Raw genomic sequence first — 19,250 nt, forward strand, 5'->3', positions numbered from 1 at the left:
ATCAGATGTTAAATGATATTATAAAAACAACACTTTTTCACTTATGACCTGTTTATAATTCTCTGATGAGTTATAAGCTTTTGTGTGTGTAACTGAGGTGTGTGTTATAATCATATTTTAAAGGTTTAGGTATATAATGATGTCAGATAATGTTGCTATAGTTGGGGGCGTGGCCCGTTTCTATTCCTGTCAGCATGTCGCTATAGACCACCAGTTTACTTTACATTTTCTTATGAACATGTTATAATGCATTTAATTTCATGATTTCGTTATTACACATGAAAACGTACTCGTGGACTTTGGTTCATGGCTGAGATACATGTGAGGTTCCTTATGAGCATGAGCATTATAACTTAGATGCTACGTGTGAAAATACTCTTATGAAGGTATTATAATGCAGTATAACCTATGGTTTAGATACTCCATGTGATAATGTTTTTAGATACATACTATAATGCATCATAACTCAAGATGACTAAAATGACACTATGAGTGTATAATATTGCTGGTTTTGATATTATATATAAAACTGTTCTGGCCTTTATACAGGCCCGGGTATTATAAAGCTTTATATATGCTCTATAGCACATTCTAGAGGAATTTATAATGAAGGCATTGCAGACTTTTAGGCAAGACTGTGATGCTTTATAGTGATTTGGAAATGGAGGAATAAAAAAATTGAAGCAAATAAACCACAAACGAACCAGACACACCTGAACATGTCCTCGAGCACATTGAGAACCAATGACTCATTAGAAAACACCATAATTATGCTCTCAGGTTTCTACATCACTTAATCCATCTGATGAATTCCCTAAGCCTAAGACTAAAGTGGGCGTGGCTTAATTAAAACTTGGTTTGAAACCAAATGCTGACCCCAATCACTCTTGGGTTCTTCTACATACAGTACATACGAAGAACATTTCCCCGAATTAGAGGCATGTTAATGGATGGAAACAAAAATTCTAGAAAACTGACTGTTTTTTATCCTCCCTCAATTTTTAATCCAATGAGTTTCTAAAAGAAATCCTGTTCCTCAGGATGGAATCTAGAATCGTAGTCAGGATCACAGCAGTGCTGTTGGTTTTCCTGTTCTGTGGAAGATAAGCATCAGTCTCACATTAGGGTGAAGGTAATATAATCTGTAGACCAAGTACAGATCCATAAACTAATACATCTGGTGCAGAATGTCAAAGATGGCGTCCGAGTGAGAGATTTGCGAGAAATCAGTGAGAAATTTGCGAGAAATCAGTGAGAAAGCAGTGAGAAATCAGAAAGAAATTGAGAAAGCAGTGAGAAAGCAGTGAGAAAGCTGAGAAAGCAGTGAGAAATCTGAAAGCAGTGAGAAATATGAGAAACCTGAGAAAGTAATGAGAAATCTGAGAAAGCAGTGAGCTTTAAACAAAAATGCCAGCCACTGTTTTTTCCACGTGAACGTTACACGTGTTTGTCGCTGAAGGAGCAGCTGTTTGCTTTACAAGTCTTTTGTTTGCAGATTTCACCACTGTGACAGGAGCCTCTTTACTGCAGGACAAAACCCTGAAAACCCCCCAGCTACATTTACTCCATGTTACTCCAACGTCCAGCTCCATGAAGATTTGCTTTACATGGGTTGACAGTGTGAGGAAGATCTCCTGCTATAGAGCGCTGTCCCTCAACCCTATTGAGATTAATGTGAACCCTGACTGCACCACAAATCCAGAAAAGATCTCAGTATGCTAATGGTGGTGGACTGGTGGAGTCCAAAGATGCCAAACCAAAAAGAAAGAAAAAAAAGGAAGGAATCAGATAAGAAGTGCAGAAAGCACCAGAGGAATTTGGTGTTTTGGGTGATAATATTATTAGAAGATAATTAACATGTGATCATGTGACGCTTAATGTTCTTCTTTAAACATAAATCATGAGTGAATAAATAAAAATACATAAAATCACAAATTTATTGAAAAACGTCTATAAAAAGAGCTTTCACACACACACACACACACACACACACACACACACACACACACACACACACACACACACACACACACACACACACACACACACACACACACATATATATAAAAATTTAACTTCAAGTTATCAGGACTGGTTTTACTGCAAGTCCAACAAAAGAAAAGCAGATCATGAGAGGGACAGGAAAATGCGTCCTTCAGAAATGATCTAAAATCTGGAAAGATCTGATGAACATCTTGGAAGTGTCGTTTCCTGTTATGATGAGTTTCCTTTAAAACCATACCATCTTCAAAAAGAACAAACAAACAAACAGGAGCCTCTTAAGAAACCACTAAGAACTGCGTTATCCCGAGGGTCAACCTGCATTCGAGATGTTCTAGATGGTCTCTGGGTGTGTACTTCCCTGCATGTGTGTGTCAGAATGTTGTTCCTGCAGAGCCAAAGTCTGATTAACGAACCTCAGCATGCCTGACAGGGAGTCCTTGTCCGGTTCCTCAGGTTCCTCTGCGTCTAACATGTATGTAAGAGGGTTGAAGGTCATGTCTGAGCTGGAGGAGAGCTCTGGGTGAAGACCCTGCCAGCTGCTCGGTGGAGAACTCTGAGGCTTCAGCGCTGCCTTCACACTGGCTTTGAGACTCTCAGAGAGCTCCAGCGAGGTGTCTGAGGAGGCTTCCGTCCACGATGTACGGGAGATGCTGGAGAGGCCGATGGGGTCACTGAGGGGAGCGGGAAAACAAGGTGACGGGTCTTTGAGAGGAGGAGAGAGCGAAGGGAAAGTGCTGGAGTCGTGATGGAGCGTGGAGCTGCGAAGCTCGGAGGCTCTCTCCAGGCTTGAGATCTTCGCTTGAAGACGTGCGATCTCCGATTCCTGAAACAGAGGAGAGTGAGGTTTGTAATTAAACAACGTTCTGCACAAAAGGAACCGAATGGGTTTTTCAGGCCCTGGTGGCTCCACACAAGAACTTCATTATGCAGTTTATTAAACAACAAATGTGGACATGAGACCTAACAATGAACTCTGATGGACACGAACGTCCTACTACCGTTCCACCTAGGGGGTCGTGAAAATGCGCCTTGACTTGTGTTTTTGATGTGGTTTCTGTAGATGTCTACCAATAATTCATACATATCTAATAAGAAACCCTCTTCTGAGATGTTCCACTAGATTCTGTGGAGATTTCTAGAGATTTCATTTAGACACAAGGGTGGAGTGGAGTGAAGTCAGGCACTGATGTAGGTGAGGACATGAGGAGGTCTGGAGTGCAGTCAGCGTTCACATTCGTTGTTCAATAAGATTGAGTCGAGAGCTTTATAGCAAGAGATCTTCCACACACTTCCAACCCATGAAGGTGACAGTTCTCAGAGTAATCGGTGCAACCAAGATCTTCAAAACAGCTTTTGAAGCTGTAATTTCTCGCTCGCAGGTTGTGGATCTTGGCGATCTGACAGATTCCTGCGGTACGAGGCGGCGCTCCTCGTGATTGAGAGTTTTGCCGCTGGTTAACGCTCCTCACAAAGACGTCTCAGGATGAGTTCCTGCTGGAGCGCACGCTATTAGGAAACACTGATGGAGATGTATTTGGAATGTCCTCCAAGCAGGACAGGGGATCAGGAAGAGGGGATAGAGAAGACCGAGTTGTGGATGAAAAGATCGTGTTGAGAAGCAAATGAATCCATGCAGAACTGAAGGTCTACATATTATAGATCTCTAATCAGGAGACCCTCATACAACCTAAAATCTAAAAAAAAAAAGGTGGGAGGGTTCTGCAAAAGATCTCATTCACTATAAGTGTTTAAAATTAATTGGCACAGGGCCGTGTTTCCCACTGTGGAGCATCACAACTGAGGAGATCATCTGCTGAAGGTTTGGAAGAGGAATCTTTTTGGCTCAAAGAGAATTGGGGTCGTACATACGATCTACACGTCCTCCATCCTCCAGATCTCGACAACCTTCTCGCTTTTCCGGCGAACGAACGAACAGGAGGCATCACGTGCTTCGTGTGCCAACGTTCCTCACGCGGGAGGGGAAAAAAAGCATCTCAGAAATTAGGCGCGTTCTCGTAACAGAAACCCTTTCGCATTCCAGAACGAAGGTTTAATTGTTTACAGCATGGGGTGGCATGGAAACGGCGAGAAGAACAGGCTCTGATGGGCGTAACCCTGAGGAGTCTCGAACAACGAGCTGCACTGGGTTTAAATATCTGCAGGTGCGGGAATTAAAACCTCAAGAGAAAATATTTGTGAACGTCTCGTAAGATAAACAGAACGGGAACTCCCTTTTTGATTGGAGAGTCAATATTAGAAGAAAAGCTGTCTGAAAGATCAAAGGGGGTGGCCAAGGATGTGTGCCAAGGGGGCGTGGCCAAGGGGGCATGGCCAAGGGGGAGTGGCCAGGCCATCACCTGATTCTTTTCAGGAATAGACAAAGAAAAAGAAAAAAAAGCCAGATGAAGATGCTGAGGTTTTTCCAATTATCTTACACACACACACACACACACACACACACACACACACACACACACACAGCATCTCTATTTCAGACCTGCACGATCGTTATCTATTTGACCAGGATAGTAAATGTTCATCCTTCATGCACTATAAACTGGAATGTTCAACAACACTGTGTTTTCTCCAGAAATTCTCCAGAACTTATCAAACTCCTTCCAGATTAAAGAACAGTGATAAGGACGTGCCTACAATTTCTAACTTCACTACAAAGTCTTTATTCATGACCAGCAGGAGACGTATTCAGGTTCCTTGCATCTGTATGGAAAATTTTGGTACCTATAAAAAAAAAAAAGGGCGTGGCAAATCAGAAACCACGTCTGGGGCGGGATGTGAAAACGTCTGACCTTGATGAGCAGCGTTTCGTTGGCGTGCTGCAGGAGCTGCTGCGTGGAGCGGAGCTGCGTGTGGAGCACCTCGGCGTCTGAGCGAGATTTCTCCAGCTGCTCCTCAGAGCTCCGGAGGCTGAGCGAGATCTGATCGGAGACCTTCAGGAGCTGCCCGCGGGTCTGCTGAAGAGCTGAGACCTTACGGGTTACAAAAATAAAATGATGATGAGGTGACTGGAAATGGATTTAAAATAAAAAAAAATAGCCTACAAGCAAGAGATGAAGTGTTTAATTCCGTACGTACAGATGAACAGCCCAATGAAGGGTGTGTGTGTGTGTGTGTGTGTGTTTGTGTGTGTGTGTGGGGTTATACCTCTCTGCTGTGTTCTGCTTTTTGCTGTTCCAGTTCGTGCTGGAGTTCAGCGACTGTGGCCTGCAGCTGAGCTTCACCCTGCAGCCGCTTCTCAACCACACGGAGCTGCTCGTGCAGCTGCTGCACGTCAGTCTCCTACACACACACACACACACACACACACACACACAAAATCAGGATCACTATAACATGTCCAGAAAGAAAGACCTTCATGTTAATGACCCTGACTTCTGTCCTGCATTAAACAAGAGAACGTGAGAAGAGACAAAGAGAAAAATGAGAAAACAAAAACAAGAGAGAGAGAGAGAAACAAAGCATGAAAGAGGGCAATAAAGGGAGTCGAAGGGAAAATCAGAGCGGGGTGAAAGGGATCGATTGTGTGTGTGTGTGTGTGGGGGGGGGGGGGGGGGGGGGGCAATGGGGGTGTTTAGAGGGATGGAGACAGATGCCCTGAGGAACCTCAGCAATTTCAGTTCCTCTGCATGAACATGAACTTAAAATGAACATCAAGTTCCTTCACTTCACCAGAATGTTTGTACTCTGAAGACACACGATTACTCATTAAATAAACCAGTGGCCGAAGGTCTAGGGTGAGGTGTGTGTAGAGGACACACACACACACACACACACACACACACACACACACACACACACACACACACACACACACACACACACACACACACACACACACACACACACACACACACACACACAGTTTGTGTAGGCATTCCTGAAGAAGGAGGAGTGGCCTGGGGATGTGCATCTCCATAACTGAGGTTGTTTATATGATCATTTAACAGTTAATAAAGGTGTGTGAACCTGCACCTTGCGGTGTGTGACGTTGTCCAGCTGTGCACTCAGAGCGTCGCAGCGAGTGTGTGCGTCCCTCAGGTCTTGTGCACTCTTCTGGAGCTGCTCTCGACACACACGCAGCTGCTGGCCAAGCTCCAGCGTACTCTTATACCAACACACACACACACACACACACACACACACACACACACACACACACACACACACACACACACACACACACACTTTTGATCCAACTGATGATAAATTGAAGTGAAAATGCAGCTTGTCATGTGACCACATCCTGCCCTGACACTGGAGACTCCTTCCATAAACGGCCAATAAACATCCAGTAAACCTCACTATGGAAACTATACTGTATTATAGACCATGTGACCTCGTCCTCTGGCCAATCAGAACCAAGAATTTAGATATCTACATATTGGTTGATTAATATGTTGATATGTCCATTATATCACTCTGACAAGCCAGATGTGTAGTTCCTCACCTTTTCCAGATCCTCCTTCACCTGGAGCTGGGATTTCACCAAGTCCAGCCTCTCGGTCAGAAACCCCACCTAGATACGAAGCGGCAGAGTCAGACACGTCCCTTCTGTCCTCAGAAAACCGCAAAAAAGTAGCTCTTTACGTCCTTCAAATCGTGCTGGATCGCTGTACCTGTTCATCTTTTTCTCTGAGCTTTCTCTCGGTCTTCTCCAGCACGCCCTGCAGATGTTCCACCTTCCTCTCCATCTCCAGTTTGTGCTCCTTAATGACCACATCCAGATGTCCGAGCTACAAGCGAAAACACACGGAATATACATGTTTTCATTTAGGCTTATGAAGATATTCGCTATAAAAACAGATGACGAGCGTTTAAAATTGCTTTTCTTAGCGCCATCTGCTGGACATTCAAAAAACGAGGTACTTTATTAACCCTTTCAAGGAGTTGAACCAGCCGCCGAGGAATCAGACAGGAAACGTTGAAGAACGTGAGAAAAATCTGTGTGTGTGTGTGTGTGTGTGTGTGTGTGTGTGTGTGTGTTACCACTTCTGCCCTCTGCTGAAGTTCCCCCTGTCTCTCCTTTAGTGCAGTGTCCATGTCCAGCACCTCATGATTTCTCTCTTCAAGCTCTCGCTGGCTCTCCCTGTCCACACACGTCCACACACACACACACACACACACACACACACACGGTATTAACCAGAAGTCCGCCACATATACCTGCTCCATCATTAACGACCTCCAATCTTCATTTGTTCTTCTGTTTGTTTTAACAGTTTTCTTGTGGGAAGATGTTCCACTAGATTTTGTGGAGATTTGTGTGGGATTTCAGGTAGGTGAGGTGAAGTAAAGTCAGGTAAGTGAGGTGAGGTGAGATCAGGTAGGTGAGGTGAGATCAGGTAGGTGAGGTGAAGTAAAGTCAGGCAGGGGAGGTGAGGTAAAGTCAGGCAGGTGAGGTGAGGTAAAGTCAGGCAGGTGAGGTGAGGTGGCCTGGGGTGCAGTCAGCGTTCACATTTATCCCATTAGGGTTTTGGAGCTCTAGAACAGGCACTTCAAGATCTTCCTAATCATGTAAAGCAGATGTTCATGGAGCTGGCTTTGTGCACAGGGACATTGTCATGCAAAAGATGTCTTATTCGAATGTGCGGCTTTGACAGTTCTGGGAAGAAGTGGCACATGGCAGGAAAAGTCAGGCGTACCAATAATTTTGACTTGGTTGTATGGTAATTATATGGTAATTTAAAATAAAAATGGTCTGTAATCAGGTTCTGCGCATCGTACATAGTATTTTGAAGGAGCGAGTCTGTGCTTGGTGTGATGTTGCTCCAGGATCAGCAGTAGGTGCTTCAGTAGGGTGAATTATGGAGGACCAGGAGCTTGCTTTACTTTACTGACACAAATCCAACTTTTTATTCTGAAGCATGTGTTAAACCTTTTTTATTTAGCGCCCCCTTGTGGAGAATCTTGTTAAAAAACAGAACAGCTTGCTGAACAGGATTGAACAAGTTCAGAGCGAAGGCCAAGGGTTCACAGTGAATATTTTTACACCCACAATAAAGCAGAACTCAACGACTCAACTAAATGTATTTTTAAGAGGGGGGATTGTATTCGAGGAAACTGACTGACAATTGATTTGGGTTATTACATCATAAAAGTGGTGGAGACCAATCAGGTTGCGGTATGCAAATGCAGGCTTTGTAACGGATTTGTAAGAAAAATTAGGGCGGGGCTTGTAGTGCTGAGGATGAAGCTGTAGAATGAAGGTGTGCGTTTTCTTGCAAAGCAACACATTTTATTATTCAGGAAAAAAATAAAAGCAGATGCACATATTTGCATAAAATTCTTTTTTTTTTTTTTTTTTAAATAGTAATATTAATAAAACTTGATAAAGTTTACAGACTTCAGATCTTATTGAAAAGAGAGAGTGAAAGACCCACGGGGGGGTTAACAAGGTCGCGCCTGATGAGCATCGCCGGCTTTGTCCTCAACCGGCTGAGGGGCAGAGCCTCACCTGAGCTCTGCGGTGAGCTGCTGGATGGTGTTGTGCCGCTGGTCGGCAGTGAGCTGGGTCCTCTGCAGCACGTCCCTCAGCTCCTCCAGGTGTCCGAGCGTGTCCGCCAGCTCACCACGCACCGTGCTTAACTGTTCCTCCAGCAGATGGGCCTTCTGCAGAGAGTTCCGCCGGTCCATCTCGCTCCGGTGGAGCTTCTCCTCCAGGTCCAGCACTGCACCAAGCATAGCAAGACGTTTACATCTCGTGGGTACAAAACCGTACGATTCCTAAAACAATGTAACGTACCAATGTCACTCTTCTTATCCAGCATGCCCCTGGTCTCCTGCAGCGTCTCCTCCATCTCACTGAGCTGCGTAGCTTTCGCGTTGCTGTCCCTCCTCAGCTGCAGAAGCTCCTTCTCCATTTCCGTAAGCTCCTCTCTGCATGCGTTCATCTCGGAGCTCAGCTTCCTGCAAAACACGAGCGCAGAATGAATGAATAAATGAATAAATACAACGACGTTGTTTAAACCAGATCAAACCGGAATCTACAGCTTTTCCATGCCTTGGCTTTCGAAAGAAAAGCAACGACATGCTGCCGTTTTCTGGTTCTGAGCGAAAGACGCACGGGTTTCGATATTTATAGACACGTTCAGCTGTTCAGACAATGTGAGCGAGTCCTGACTCAGTCATAAGACTCTGAGGGACACTGAGGAAGGCACAGACACCGCCGGAGGCTGGACGGCGACCTGGAATGCAATAGGAGCTTCTCAGAGATGTTTTTTGAAAACAAACAAAAGGAAGTCTGTGATGGTCAGATATCCACAAACGTTTGGCTGAACAGTGTAAATCCACTCATGTACACCATGTTATAGTGACACGATCTTGGTTCCGGTTGAATAAACTGGTAAAATCAAATCAGAAGCCTTGGAAAACGTTCCATATGGGACTCACATTATGGAAGCTGAGAGTTCAGCATTCTGCCTATCCTTCTTCTGCACCTCCTGCTTGGCGTCCTCCACCTCCGCCTGATTTCTCCTGAGCTGCTGCGATGAGGTGGTGCGTTCCCTCTCCAGATCCTGCTCCAGCTGAGAAACCTGCAGGACAGAAACATTTGATGAAAACCACAAAAGGTCTGAACGATCAGAGTCCCAGAAATCCAAAGCTCTGTGGTATTACTGAAATTTTGAATATAACACAAGTATAACTTATTATTCACTATCAGTAGTGTACTTGTGTATTTGTGTATAGTGTTACACAACGCTTTAGATATCGTGGGAAGATTTTTAAAGGAACTCAGCTGTTTCACCTGAAGGCACATGAACATCGAATTCAAGTTGAAACAAGCACCTTCTTTTATCGACGAATCACACTCTGACCCACTTTAGTGCTGCGAACCGGCATCCACTTAAAAAAGTCATTTATAGCCTTTTATACCTCTGCTGTTGTGCAGTCTGGAAATCCCTGAGGAATCATTTTCACTCGTTTTTTTTTTTTGACATCATTAATAAAAACAGTGAATACATTGATGGTCGTTGGTGTCCATGTTTCTTGGAACACTCGATAAAGTGCTGCGTTAAAGTAAAAAGAAAAAAAACAAAGGCTATTTTAGTCATGCATCCTGAGCCAGTGTCCCACATGGTTCGGTTCTGGGGCCGTTTTTTTGTTTCCTTCTTTCTGCAGTACACTGTGAAAGGCTGTCAATTTTATTCCAATCATAGTTAATCGCGTTCGTTTGTATCGATGTCGGTACACGGGCATCGATACACAGAGTCTGAAATGTCTGAAATGGTTTTAGCTTTTGAATCAGTTTTTTTTATTTCCATTAGGAATTCGGGAAGCATTCGGAAGAGACGTCCATATCCAGACACCCTGACATTTATCTCATTCATATAACTAAGCAGCCTTAAGCTTTAAGGGCTTTGCTCAGGGGCCCAGGAGAGATTTGGGATTTGAACTCATGACCCTCGTGTTCCAAACCCTAATACCTTAACAATTAAGCTACCGCTTCCCACCTAGCATTTTTTAGCATTTTTGCAATGTTTAGAGATGGGAGGAAAGCAGAAGGCATGGAGAAAACCCACAAATCGTCTTCTTTCGGCTGCTCCCATTAGGGGTCGCCACAGTGGATCATCCGTCTCCATACTAGCGTTCCTCTGCCGATATACCTCATGTCCCTCCTCTGCACATGTCCAAATCATCTCAATCCCCTTGTCTCCAAAACATCCTACCTACCAAACACCAAAGCAGGTCTCACCGCAGTCTTATAAACCGGTATAAAGCTGTACCTGGTTCTGCAGGTGACTCTGGCAGTCCTCGAGCTGTGCGATGCGGCTGGTGCTCTCCTGCAGCATGGCCTGCTGTCTCTGCATGGAGCGCTGCAGCTGCAGGTTCTCTTCGCTGGAGCTGGAGCAGGCCAGCGCTCTGCTCCTCAACGCCTCCTGGAGAACTGACAACTAACACACACACACAGTCACACATCGTTATCATTGCATTAATGCATGCAAGCAACATTGTTCTGTATCATTACTTATTATATCGAGCTGCAGTATGTATTTTAGTCTTTTTTTTGTTTGTTTGTTTGTTTTATTGATATCACTGATTACATCATTGATGTCCAAATATTACATGGTCACTAAATAAGAATGTATACAAAAGCTACAAATAAATAAATAAATAGGAGGCACCAGGGCCATCTAGCAGGCGTCCAATAACCTCAGCATTTTCCCGGCCTTTGATCAGAGCGCGTCGCTAGTCAGAGCTCGCAAACCGCATCTTTAGCAAACTCTCAAGTTCCAAAATTGTCGTCAGAGGAGAAGAAATTTAACGTTTATGTTTTCTGTTTATCCAGAGCGACTTATGTTTATCTCATGCATACAACTGAGCAGCTATGGGGTTTAAGGGCCTTGCTCAGGGGCCCAGGAGTGGCACCTTGGAGGGTCTGGGATTTGAACTCATGACCTTTTGAATCCAAAGTCTATTGTTTTACCCACTGATCTACCATCACCCTACTACACATGGTGTTAGATTCAGTTCGGTGCAGACCTCAGAGTTCTTCAGCTCCAGCTGCTTCTCGCACTGCTGCTTGACCTTCTGGATCTGCTGCAGACCCTCCCTCAGCTCCTCCTTACAGCACGACAGCTCCGACTCCATCAGCTTCATCTGCACAAACCCGATCTCGCTTTTAGTTCCTAACGTCTGATTCTGAACCCTTATACCCTGAATCCAGAGTAGTTTCTCCTCAAATCCAGATTGTACAGAATAATTCTGGATACTAAGCAGGGTTGCGAAGGGGCAGAAGGTTTCAGGTAAATTTCCAGAAACTTTCAATGGGAACGTCATATGGGGAATTTTGGAAATATTCCAAGTTGGAAACCTTCTAGTAATTTATTAGAAATGTATATAAATTGTATAATTGTGTTTGGTTATAAGCGGACACGCATGCAAACGAATAAAAAAAAGATTGAATTGTTAGTATAATTCTGTTGCACAACAGCGTACACACAGCACGAGGGCGCTCTATACATAAATGTGTTTAATGTGTATGCAATTTATGTATAGACTCGCCAAGATGGACTGCACAGGGCATGCAGGGGGCGTGGCCTCAGTAACCCTGTGATAAATGCGCCGTCCGCATGTGATTAAAGAAATTCAACAAAAAACTGCATTAAATCTGGTCGTTTCAACCCAAAATTTTCCTGCGAGATTTTTTTTAAAACTACATTTAAATTTCCTTGCTATATTCTCACCTGGTAATTTGTAAATTCCCAGTTTATTCCTATTCATTCCCAGGGAAAGTTTCAAGTTTTAATTGTCATATGTACAGATGATAGTGAGGCTCCAGGCAAACTACAGCAAACTACAGCAAATATTCCACATTACACTAATATTAAAGAGAACATCAGAAGGGGAAAAATTGTAATATGAGCAATATTGAGTTATATTTAAATGTGTGCAGAAAGGGTATGTAAATATATACATAAATAAATATTTGCATATATTACATATTAAAATGAGGTACTTTTTATTAAAAATATGGAAGATGGAGATGAATGCCGTGAGCAAGTCGTTTGTAAAAAAAAAATGACTTCACTATAACAGCACAACACACACACACCTTCGAAGCCGATTCAAAAGCTCGCTCTTCAAAAACCCGTCCTGCTTCTTTACTCCGCTTCTCCTGCATCTCTATTTCCTGTAAATAAACCACATTTTCTGTTTATAAACCGCCATCATTCTCTCCCCAAACGCCGATCTGGTACAGAAAGCCCACCTGCGTGAGCTGATCCACGGATGCCTGCAGTAACACGGCCTGGTGTTCCACTTCCTGCTTCTCCGATTGGATCTGGGACACGGTCCGCTTGAACTCCGTGACTTCAGCCTGACTCTGAGCCAGAGACAACTGCAACTACACACACACACACACACACACACACACACACACACACACACACCCCCCATCATCATCCCTTCATCATGACGTCCGCCAGCCGAAACGTGTACGTCTCACACACTCACCACCTCCATCCTGTCCTCCAGTTCCCTGCACCTGTGAGCCTCTGCCATCTTGGAGGTCTCCAGGGCCTGCTGATGTTCCCTCTGCTTCTTCTTCAGAAGCGACTGGTAGTGATGGATGCTGCTGTCCTTCTCCTACAGAGAACGAAAAAGAAACGCTAGAAATGAAATGCTAGCCATGAAATGTGTGTGTGTGTGCGTGTGTGTGTGTGTGTGTGTGTGTGTGCATTTGCGTGTGTGTGTGTGTGTGTGTTACCATGATCTCCTGCTCCAGCTGGCTGGTTTTAATAGCAGCTTGTGAGTACGCAGAACTTTTCTCCTGCAGCTGTTTCTCCAGCACCACCACACGCGAGTTCTTCTTCTTCAGCTGCGCAGGAACACGTCAGAACTCGGATTAGATTAGACCCGAGTCATTTCACTATCCATATGTTTTTTTTTTTACACAACTTTACACGGCGACAGGAAATTTGTAGCAGAAGGATCAGAAGGTTGTGAGGTCACGATCTAACAGACGGTGGTGTATGTGCTTTAAATCGATCACCTCCTTCTCCAGCGTGGTGGCCTGGGCAGCTTTATCCAGCAGCTGGTTGTGCAGCTGTTGGTAGTGAGAAGCTCTCTGAGTGATGGATGTCTGGAGGGATGAGATCTCGTTCTGCGCTCGGCTCAGCCTCTCCTGCAGGTTCTGGGTGGAGCTCGCCTGCCTCGCCTTCTCCTTCTCCAGGCTCTGCAGCGCCACCAGCAGCTTCTGATAGCGTTCGCCTGGAGCGTTCCGGCAGCACAGAAACAAGAACGTGTGCATGGAGAGCGGGCTGGATGTGATGTACACTATATGCCATGTTTAGGCCTTTTTTCAGGGTTACACACTCACCTGGCTTGTGTTGGAGATTCTCTGTGATGGAGGTGAAAGTCAGTGAAGGTAAAATGCAGGGATTCACACAAAACTCTCCATCTCGATTCTGAAACCAGACAGATACAAAAGACCTCAGTGAAGGAGGTGTGGCCTCTGTAACAGTCCCAATATAGAAGGTGTGCCCTTTTAGTGAGTTGGAGGAAAGAAGGTGTAGCCTCTGTGAATGTCACAATAAAGGAGGTGTGGCTTATAAATCAGTCATAGGGAGTCTATATAACTCTTGGGGAAGGGGGTGTTGCCTGTGAGTCCATCTTTGAGAAGGAGGCATGGCCTATTAGGCTAACTTAGGAAAGGGGCTTGGCCTGCAACTCCGTCTTAGGGAAGGAGGCATGGCCTATAAGTATAAGTCAGTTTAAGGAAACAAGGCGTGGCCTATGAGTCTGTTTAAAGGGATGGGGGCAAGTCAATTTAATACTCTTAGGATAATGTGACACTATCAAGCCAGGTTTAAGGTGTAATCATGAATGCTTACACACACACACACACACACACACACACACACACACACACACACACACACACACACACACACACACACACACACACACACACACACACACACACACACACACACACACACACACACACACACACACACACCTCTCTGAGATGCAGCATGTCCAGAACGTTCTCCAGACTGGCCAGCTCTGCTCTGGCCTGCTCCACCTCACTACGAGTCTGAACGAGCCTTTGTTCCTGACATGCCGTGAGGAGTCGCAGGTCCTCCCTCTCCCTCCGGAGTCCTTCCATTTCCTCCAGCTGCGTCTCCTTCTGCCCCAGCTCTTTCTGCAGCCGACTCAGCTGCTCAGACGCCCACTGGACTCGACCCTGCAGCTCCTGACGCTCGGTGGAGAGAGCCTCGGCACGGACTCGCTCCTCCTTCAGCTCTTTACTTTAGAGAAGATGGAGTTAGAATTCCTGAACACCTTCCAGAAGGTCCTGCTTTACCGTTCCTTACCTCAGGCTGTGACTCGTCCTCTCCATGTCTCTCTCCAGCTCCGTGCACCTTTTCTCCAGGTCCTCTCTTTCCCGGTCACACTCGAACAAACTCGCCTTCAGCTTGCCCTCGTTCTCCATCACCTGAACCCGAGAAGCACAGAGAGATGTAGAGGTCTGATTTCAGGGCTTTATGAAGTTTCCTCCCTGATCTGAAGCTTGTGTTTTACCTTCTTCAACTTTTCAGCGACGTCCGCTTTGTACTCCTTGAAAGCCACGCTGATTCTCTCTGCGTTTCGGAGAGCCTGGTTCCTCTGCTGCTCAGTCCTTTAATTAGAAAGATCTTCCTCACTGTGATGTGAATGTACGAAACTCCCACACGTTCTAGTGGTGTTTTACTTACCGCTTCCACTGCCGAGTTCCATTACACAGCTCTGACCTCAGCGCGTTCAGATCTTCTTTGAGTTTATCCACCGTTCTGCTGCACTGCAGTGCGCTCTGTTCGCTCGCCGCACGCTTCAGCTCCGCTTCCCTGTGGACACCCCGAGCATAAGATCGCTACTTGCTTTTTTTTTTTTTTTTCCCTCATTCCTCATTTAATTCCCATTTACTGTTAGATCTAGAGCTCGACCGATTTTATCGATACCGATAGCGAGGTTGGATCACTGATAACCGAGTAAATCAAACGATAAAAAAAATAAAATAAAAACACCAAGTAAAATAGTACTAAAAATAAAAAAATTTAACAAGTAAATAAATAAAATACTGAATCTTGAAAATGTGCTGAAAGAAATAAAAATTTATATATTTATTCATATATATATATATATATATATATATATATATATATATATATATATATATATATATATATATATATAAATATACACACACACATATTTAATGTATTCAGAGATTGGCCTCTAGAGGTCGCTTTTGTTCTGTATAACGCAACCCGGAAAAACCATATCCATATCTTATCTTAATGAAGCTGGTTTTGGGGTCTCCTAGTTCAAGTGATTTAACCTCCAAAGACATCCTATACAACTGTGTGCCTCACAGTAAGGTGTTCCAAAACGTTTGCCATATCGCCTTACCGTAACGCCGTGGCTTGAGCTTCCAGCTGCGCCTCCAAGTCGAGAATTTGTTCGTTCATAATGGAGACGCTGGAGGTCTTTGCGCCGATGGTGGACCCGAGAGCACGCATCTGTAGAACACAAGTAGGAAGTTGGTCAAGCTTACATTCATGTACTAGAACAACTGGAGTCTATCTGATCTTCAAGCTCGTCCAATTAAACGCTCTATAAAAAATGTCCCGCTCCCAAAACACCTGACTTTTCCAGCTATATGTGGTTCTTTGCCAAAAATTTTACCACAAGGTTGCAGACACACAATTTTATTGGGCATCTCTGGATGCTGGACTGTGAAATTTTCCCTTCACTTGAACTAGGAGACCCAAATCCGTTCCAACATGACCATACTCCTGTGCACAAAGCCAGCTCCATGAAAATCAGTTTTCCATGGGTTGGAGGTGTGTGGAAGATCTCCTGCTACAGAGCTCTGACCCTCAATCATTTGGGATTAAATGGAACCCTGATTTTACTATGTGGCTGGATGAAATCTCAAATCTAGTGAAACATCTTCCCAGAAGAGTTGCGGTTATTATAGCTAGAGGTCAACCGATTCATCGGTTTTGCGAAAATCTATACCGATAGTTTTTCCGGGTTGAGTTACAGTTTAGTACTATTTAACATGAAGTGTATGTTGTTTTGTAACCTAGATGATCCAACCTAGCTATCAGTATTGGTAAAATACACTATCGCTTGACCTTCTATTTATAACAACAGATGGGAATTAAATGTGGAACAGAATGTTCAAAAAGATCCACACACCAATCTAATGCTTAGGTGTCCACAAATTTTTTATTCATATTATATACCATAAGTGCTATAGTAGTACCTTAGACCTGGAGCTGGCGATCTCGAGCTGCGCGTTTTCCAGGTCGCTGATCAACTGCCTGTTCTCCAGCACCAGAGACGAGTTCTCCTCCCTCACCATGCTGAGCTTCCTCCTGAGCAGACCCACCTCGTTCTGCATGTCTGTGTCTGATGGGGTCTGCGGGAAAACACACGCTGGCTTCGGAGTGCTGAACCTTCCTGGAGGATAAGACGAAGCTTTCACAGAGCAGGGTTTGTGGAGATCTTCAGTGGTGACGTGACCTGGGTAGCCGTCTGATCCGCACACGTTTTCCTGCTCCGTAATGCTGTCATTTTCTGACTGGCTGAAAATGGAAGAAAGATTGTGGTGTCTCGTGAGGATCCATTCAAGAATCTGAGTCTTTGTGAATGACTTGTTCTCACCTCAACTGTTCTCCCAGAGCCTGGAGATTCCTCTCCGTTGTTCTCAACTGATTCCTTAGGGACAACACATCTTCAACCAGCTCTCTGTCCGAGTTACACATCAGTAAGTCTCACATCTGAATGAGGATCTGAAGAATCCAGTTCACATGACAGACGGAAAACCGGATTATTTAATCCAGGATCTGATTCTGTGCATTTCTGATGTAAATCTGTAACAATAAAAGCACACAGTCCATACAAGCATTTGTGTTCTACTGTAGATTGGATCGATCGATCAATCAACCAACCAATTAATCAATCGATCCACCATTAATCGTTTAACCAATTAATTGATCAATCAACTAACCAACCAGTCAGTCAGTCGATCAGTTCATAAATTAACAAATGAATTGATTAATTAATTAAAGTTTTAAAGAAAAGAAGAATCAAATCTTAAGTCATTCATACTTTTAAATCAGATCCCACTTCATGTCACATGTCAACAATCACCGGTTGGTCACTTCTCTGCTCTGAAGTCCATTTTCACAACATTTCTCGCAGGATCATTCACTCAAACTTCTGCAACATTACAAAATATCATCAAAAGTATCAGAAGTGATCGCTTTAATCCGCCATGTTGTTTCTTTTCCAACTTCCCTTAGCAGCAGGATCCAAACAAAACGCCACCCGCTCTCGCCGTCTCCGATTGGCTGATGGAGAACAACTGAGCGTTGATTGGTCTACAGATACGCGCCAAGGTTGGCGCCTCGAATATGAATGTCGCCGCGGTGACGTGAATGACTGATCCGGCATCCAATCACAAGCGTGCTTCAGATAAAGATAGCCAATCAGAACATAGTAGGCGGGACTTAACTTGAAATGGTTTATTTTCAAAGAATAAAATCAAGATTTTTAATAAATAAACTGAATAAACACATTTTTCTTTAATGTGTTTAATATTTTTTTTTATGATGAAACACGTTAGAACCAAATATTTATAAACGGTAGTGAAATCTAACAAAATATAAAATTTCGTTTATTTATTTATATAATTTATTCAAATTACTAGTTAAATTTGCTCTTTAATTTTCTTCCTTACAGCTAGGATTATATATATATATATATCTATTATTATTTTTTAATGAATTTTAATATCTTACATACTAAAGGTGCAGTGTATAAGATCGTATATTCATATTTATTTTATTTACTAGTTCGATTTTCACCCTTTTGCTCTCTATACAACTTGAATGCATTTCCTATTGGACTTATTGAAATAAGATTTAATTAATAAATTAAACAATTACTTGATTTTTTTGTGTAGAAGGCATCAAAAAAACCTCCCGGACGATCTGACGCTGGAAAATAAGCACATTTCTGTGATTTGTGGCATGTTTGAGGCTCACAAAACAGACCAAACCCCACATTTTAATTTGATGAATTTATTCTTTGGCTACAGAAGCCTGCTCAAAGCCAAAAAAACCAAAAACAAATAAAAACAAAAGCAAAGCTGTATGAATGTAGTAATAGCACATGAAAGGAACAAGAAACATTTCATACAAATCTTTGTACTGAAATAAAGAGGTATCAGTGTTGAGATCGGAAAAAAAATAAAATAAATTCCTGCTCCGATACAGAGACAAATGGGGTAATAACACTATTTATTTTTCTACTTATTTATTTGTTTTTAAAAACACAGGGAATCCAGAAAAGAAACAAAAAACACGGTCTGAACTGGACAAAACGACGTTTCGGAACCGACTGAGCGATTAATGCTAAATTCGAGCGTAATTACGGCAGGTTTGTTAAAGAAAAACTCTACGCTGAAGGTCTGAGCGAGTTGTAATACTGAGGGTGAGTATCGCAGGTTTGGTATATTGGAAGCGGATGTGTTTGAGCAGAACGTACAGAGACGAGGAGGTCAGCGAAAGAACGTCTCAGGTTTTTTTTTTTTTTCTTGACAGATCTGATTAAAGTGGAGTTTCCTCTACACCGTGACGAGAACGTTGATGCATGAGGTCACGTCTCAAGGTTAAGAACTGAAGAACATCTCGCTACTGTACAGGATTTTTCTTCTTCTTCTCCTACGCAAT

General features: G+C 43.6%; 1 protein-coding gene across 2 annotated transcripts; it reads right to left on the reverse strand.

Moving 5' to 3' along the window:
- Positions 1–1,913: 1,913 nt before the first annotated feature.
- Positions 1,914–17,840, reverse strand: ccdc18 (coiled-coil domain containing 18). 2 transcript variants are annotated; one of them, XM_083526232.1, is made up of 26 exons: positions 17,626–17,840; positions 17,179–17,387; positions 16,778–17,099; positions 15,916–16,025; positions 15,222–15,350; positions 15,049–15,145; positions 14,841–14,962; positions 14,483–14,774; positions 13,841–13,928; positions 13,514–13,731; positions 13,229–13,339; positions 12,976–13,107; positions 12,731–12,865; positions 12,575–12,652; positions 11,503–11,619; positions 10,746–10,913; positions 9,412–9,554; positions 8,765–8,928; positions 8,477–8,690; positions 7,018–7,108; positions 6,639–6,755; positions 6,470–6,538; positions 5,995–6,126; positions 5,167–5,301; positions 4,812–4,991; positions 1,914–2,827 (listed from the first exon to the last, which is right to left on the reverse strand). In XM_083526232.1, the coding sequence occupies exons 2-26, from the start codon at positions 17,277–17,279 to the stop codon at positions 2,336–2,338; spliced, it is 3,957 nt and encodes a 1,318-aa protein (XP_083382358.1). In that variant the 5' UTR covers positions 17,280–17,387; positions 17,626–17,840; the 3' UTR covers positions 1,914–2,335. The 2 variants fall into 2 exon arrangements, with proteins under 2 accessions (XP_083382358.1, XP_083382357.1); XM_083526231.1 differs by having other exon boundaries at positions 7,009–7,108.
- Positions 17,841–19,250: the final 1,410 nt, after the last annotated feature.

This window comes from Silurus aristotelis (assembly GCF_946808225.1).
Source record: "Silurus aristotelis genome assembly, chromosome: 22".
Taxonomy (NCBI): domain Eukaryota; kingdom Metazoa; phylum Chordata; class Actinopteri; order Siluriformes; family Siluridae; genus Silurus; species Silurus aristotelis.

Excerpts from the sequence above, each read along its gene's own strand:
- ccdc18 (XM_083526231.1), bottom strand. The coding sequence starts at position 17,279 with ATGTGTAACTCGGACAGAGAGCTGGTTGAAGATGTGTTGTCCCTAAGG. Across the intron at positions 14,963-15,048 it reads TCGCTGAAAAGTTGAAGAAG|GTGATGGAGAACGAGGGCAA; the intron begins GTAAAACACAAG and ends TCTCGGGTTCAG. Across the intron at positions 10,914-11,502 it reads TGGAGCTGAAGAACTCTGAG|TTGTCAGTTCTCCAGGAGGC; the intron begins GTCTGCACCGAA and ends TGTGTGTGTTAG.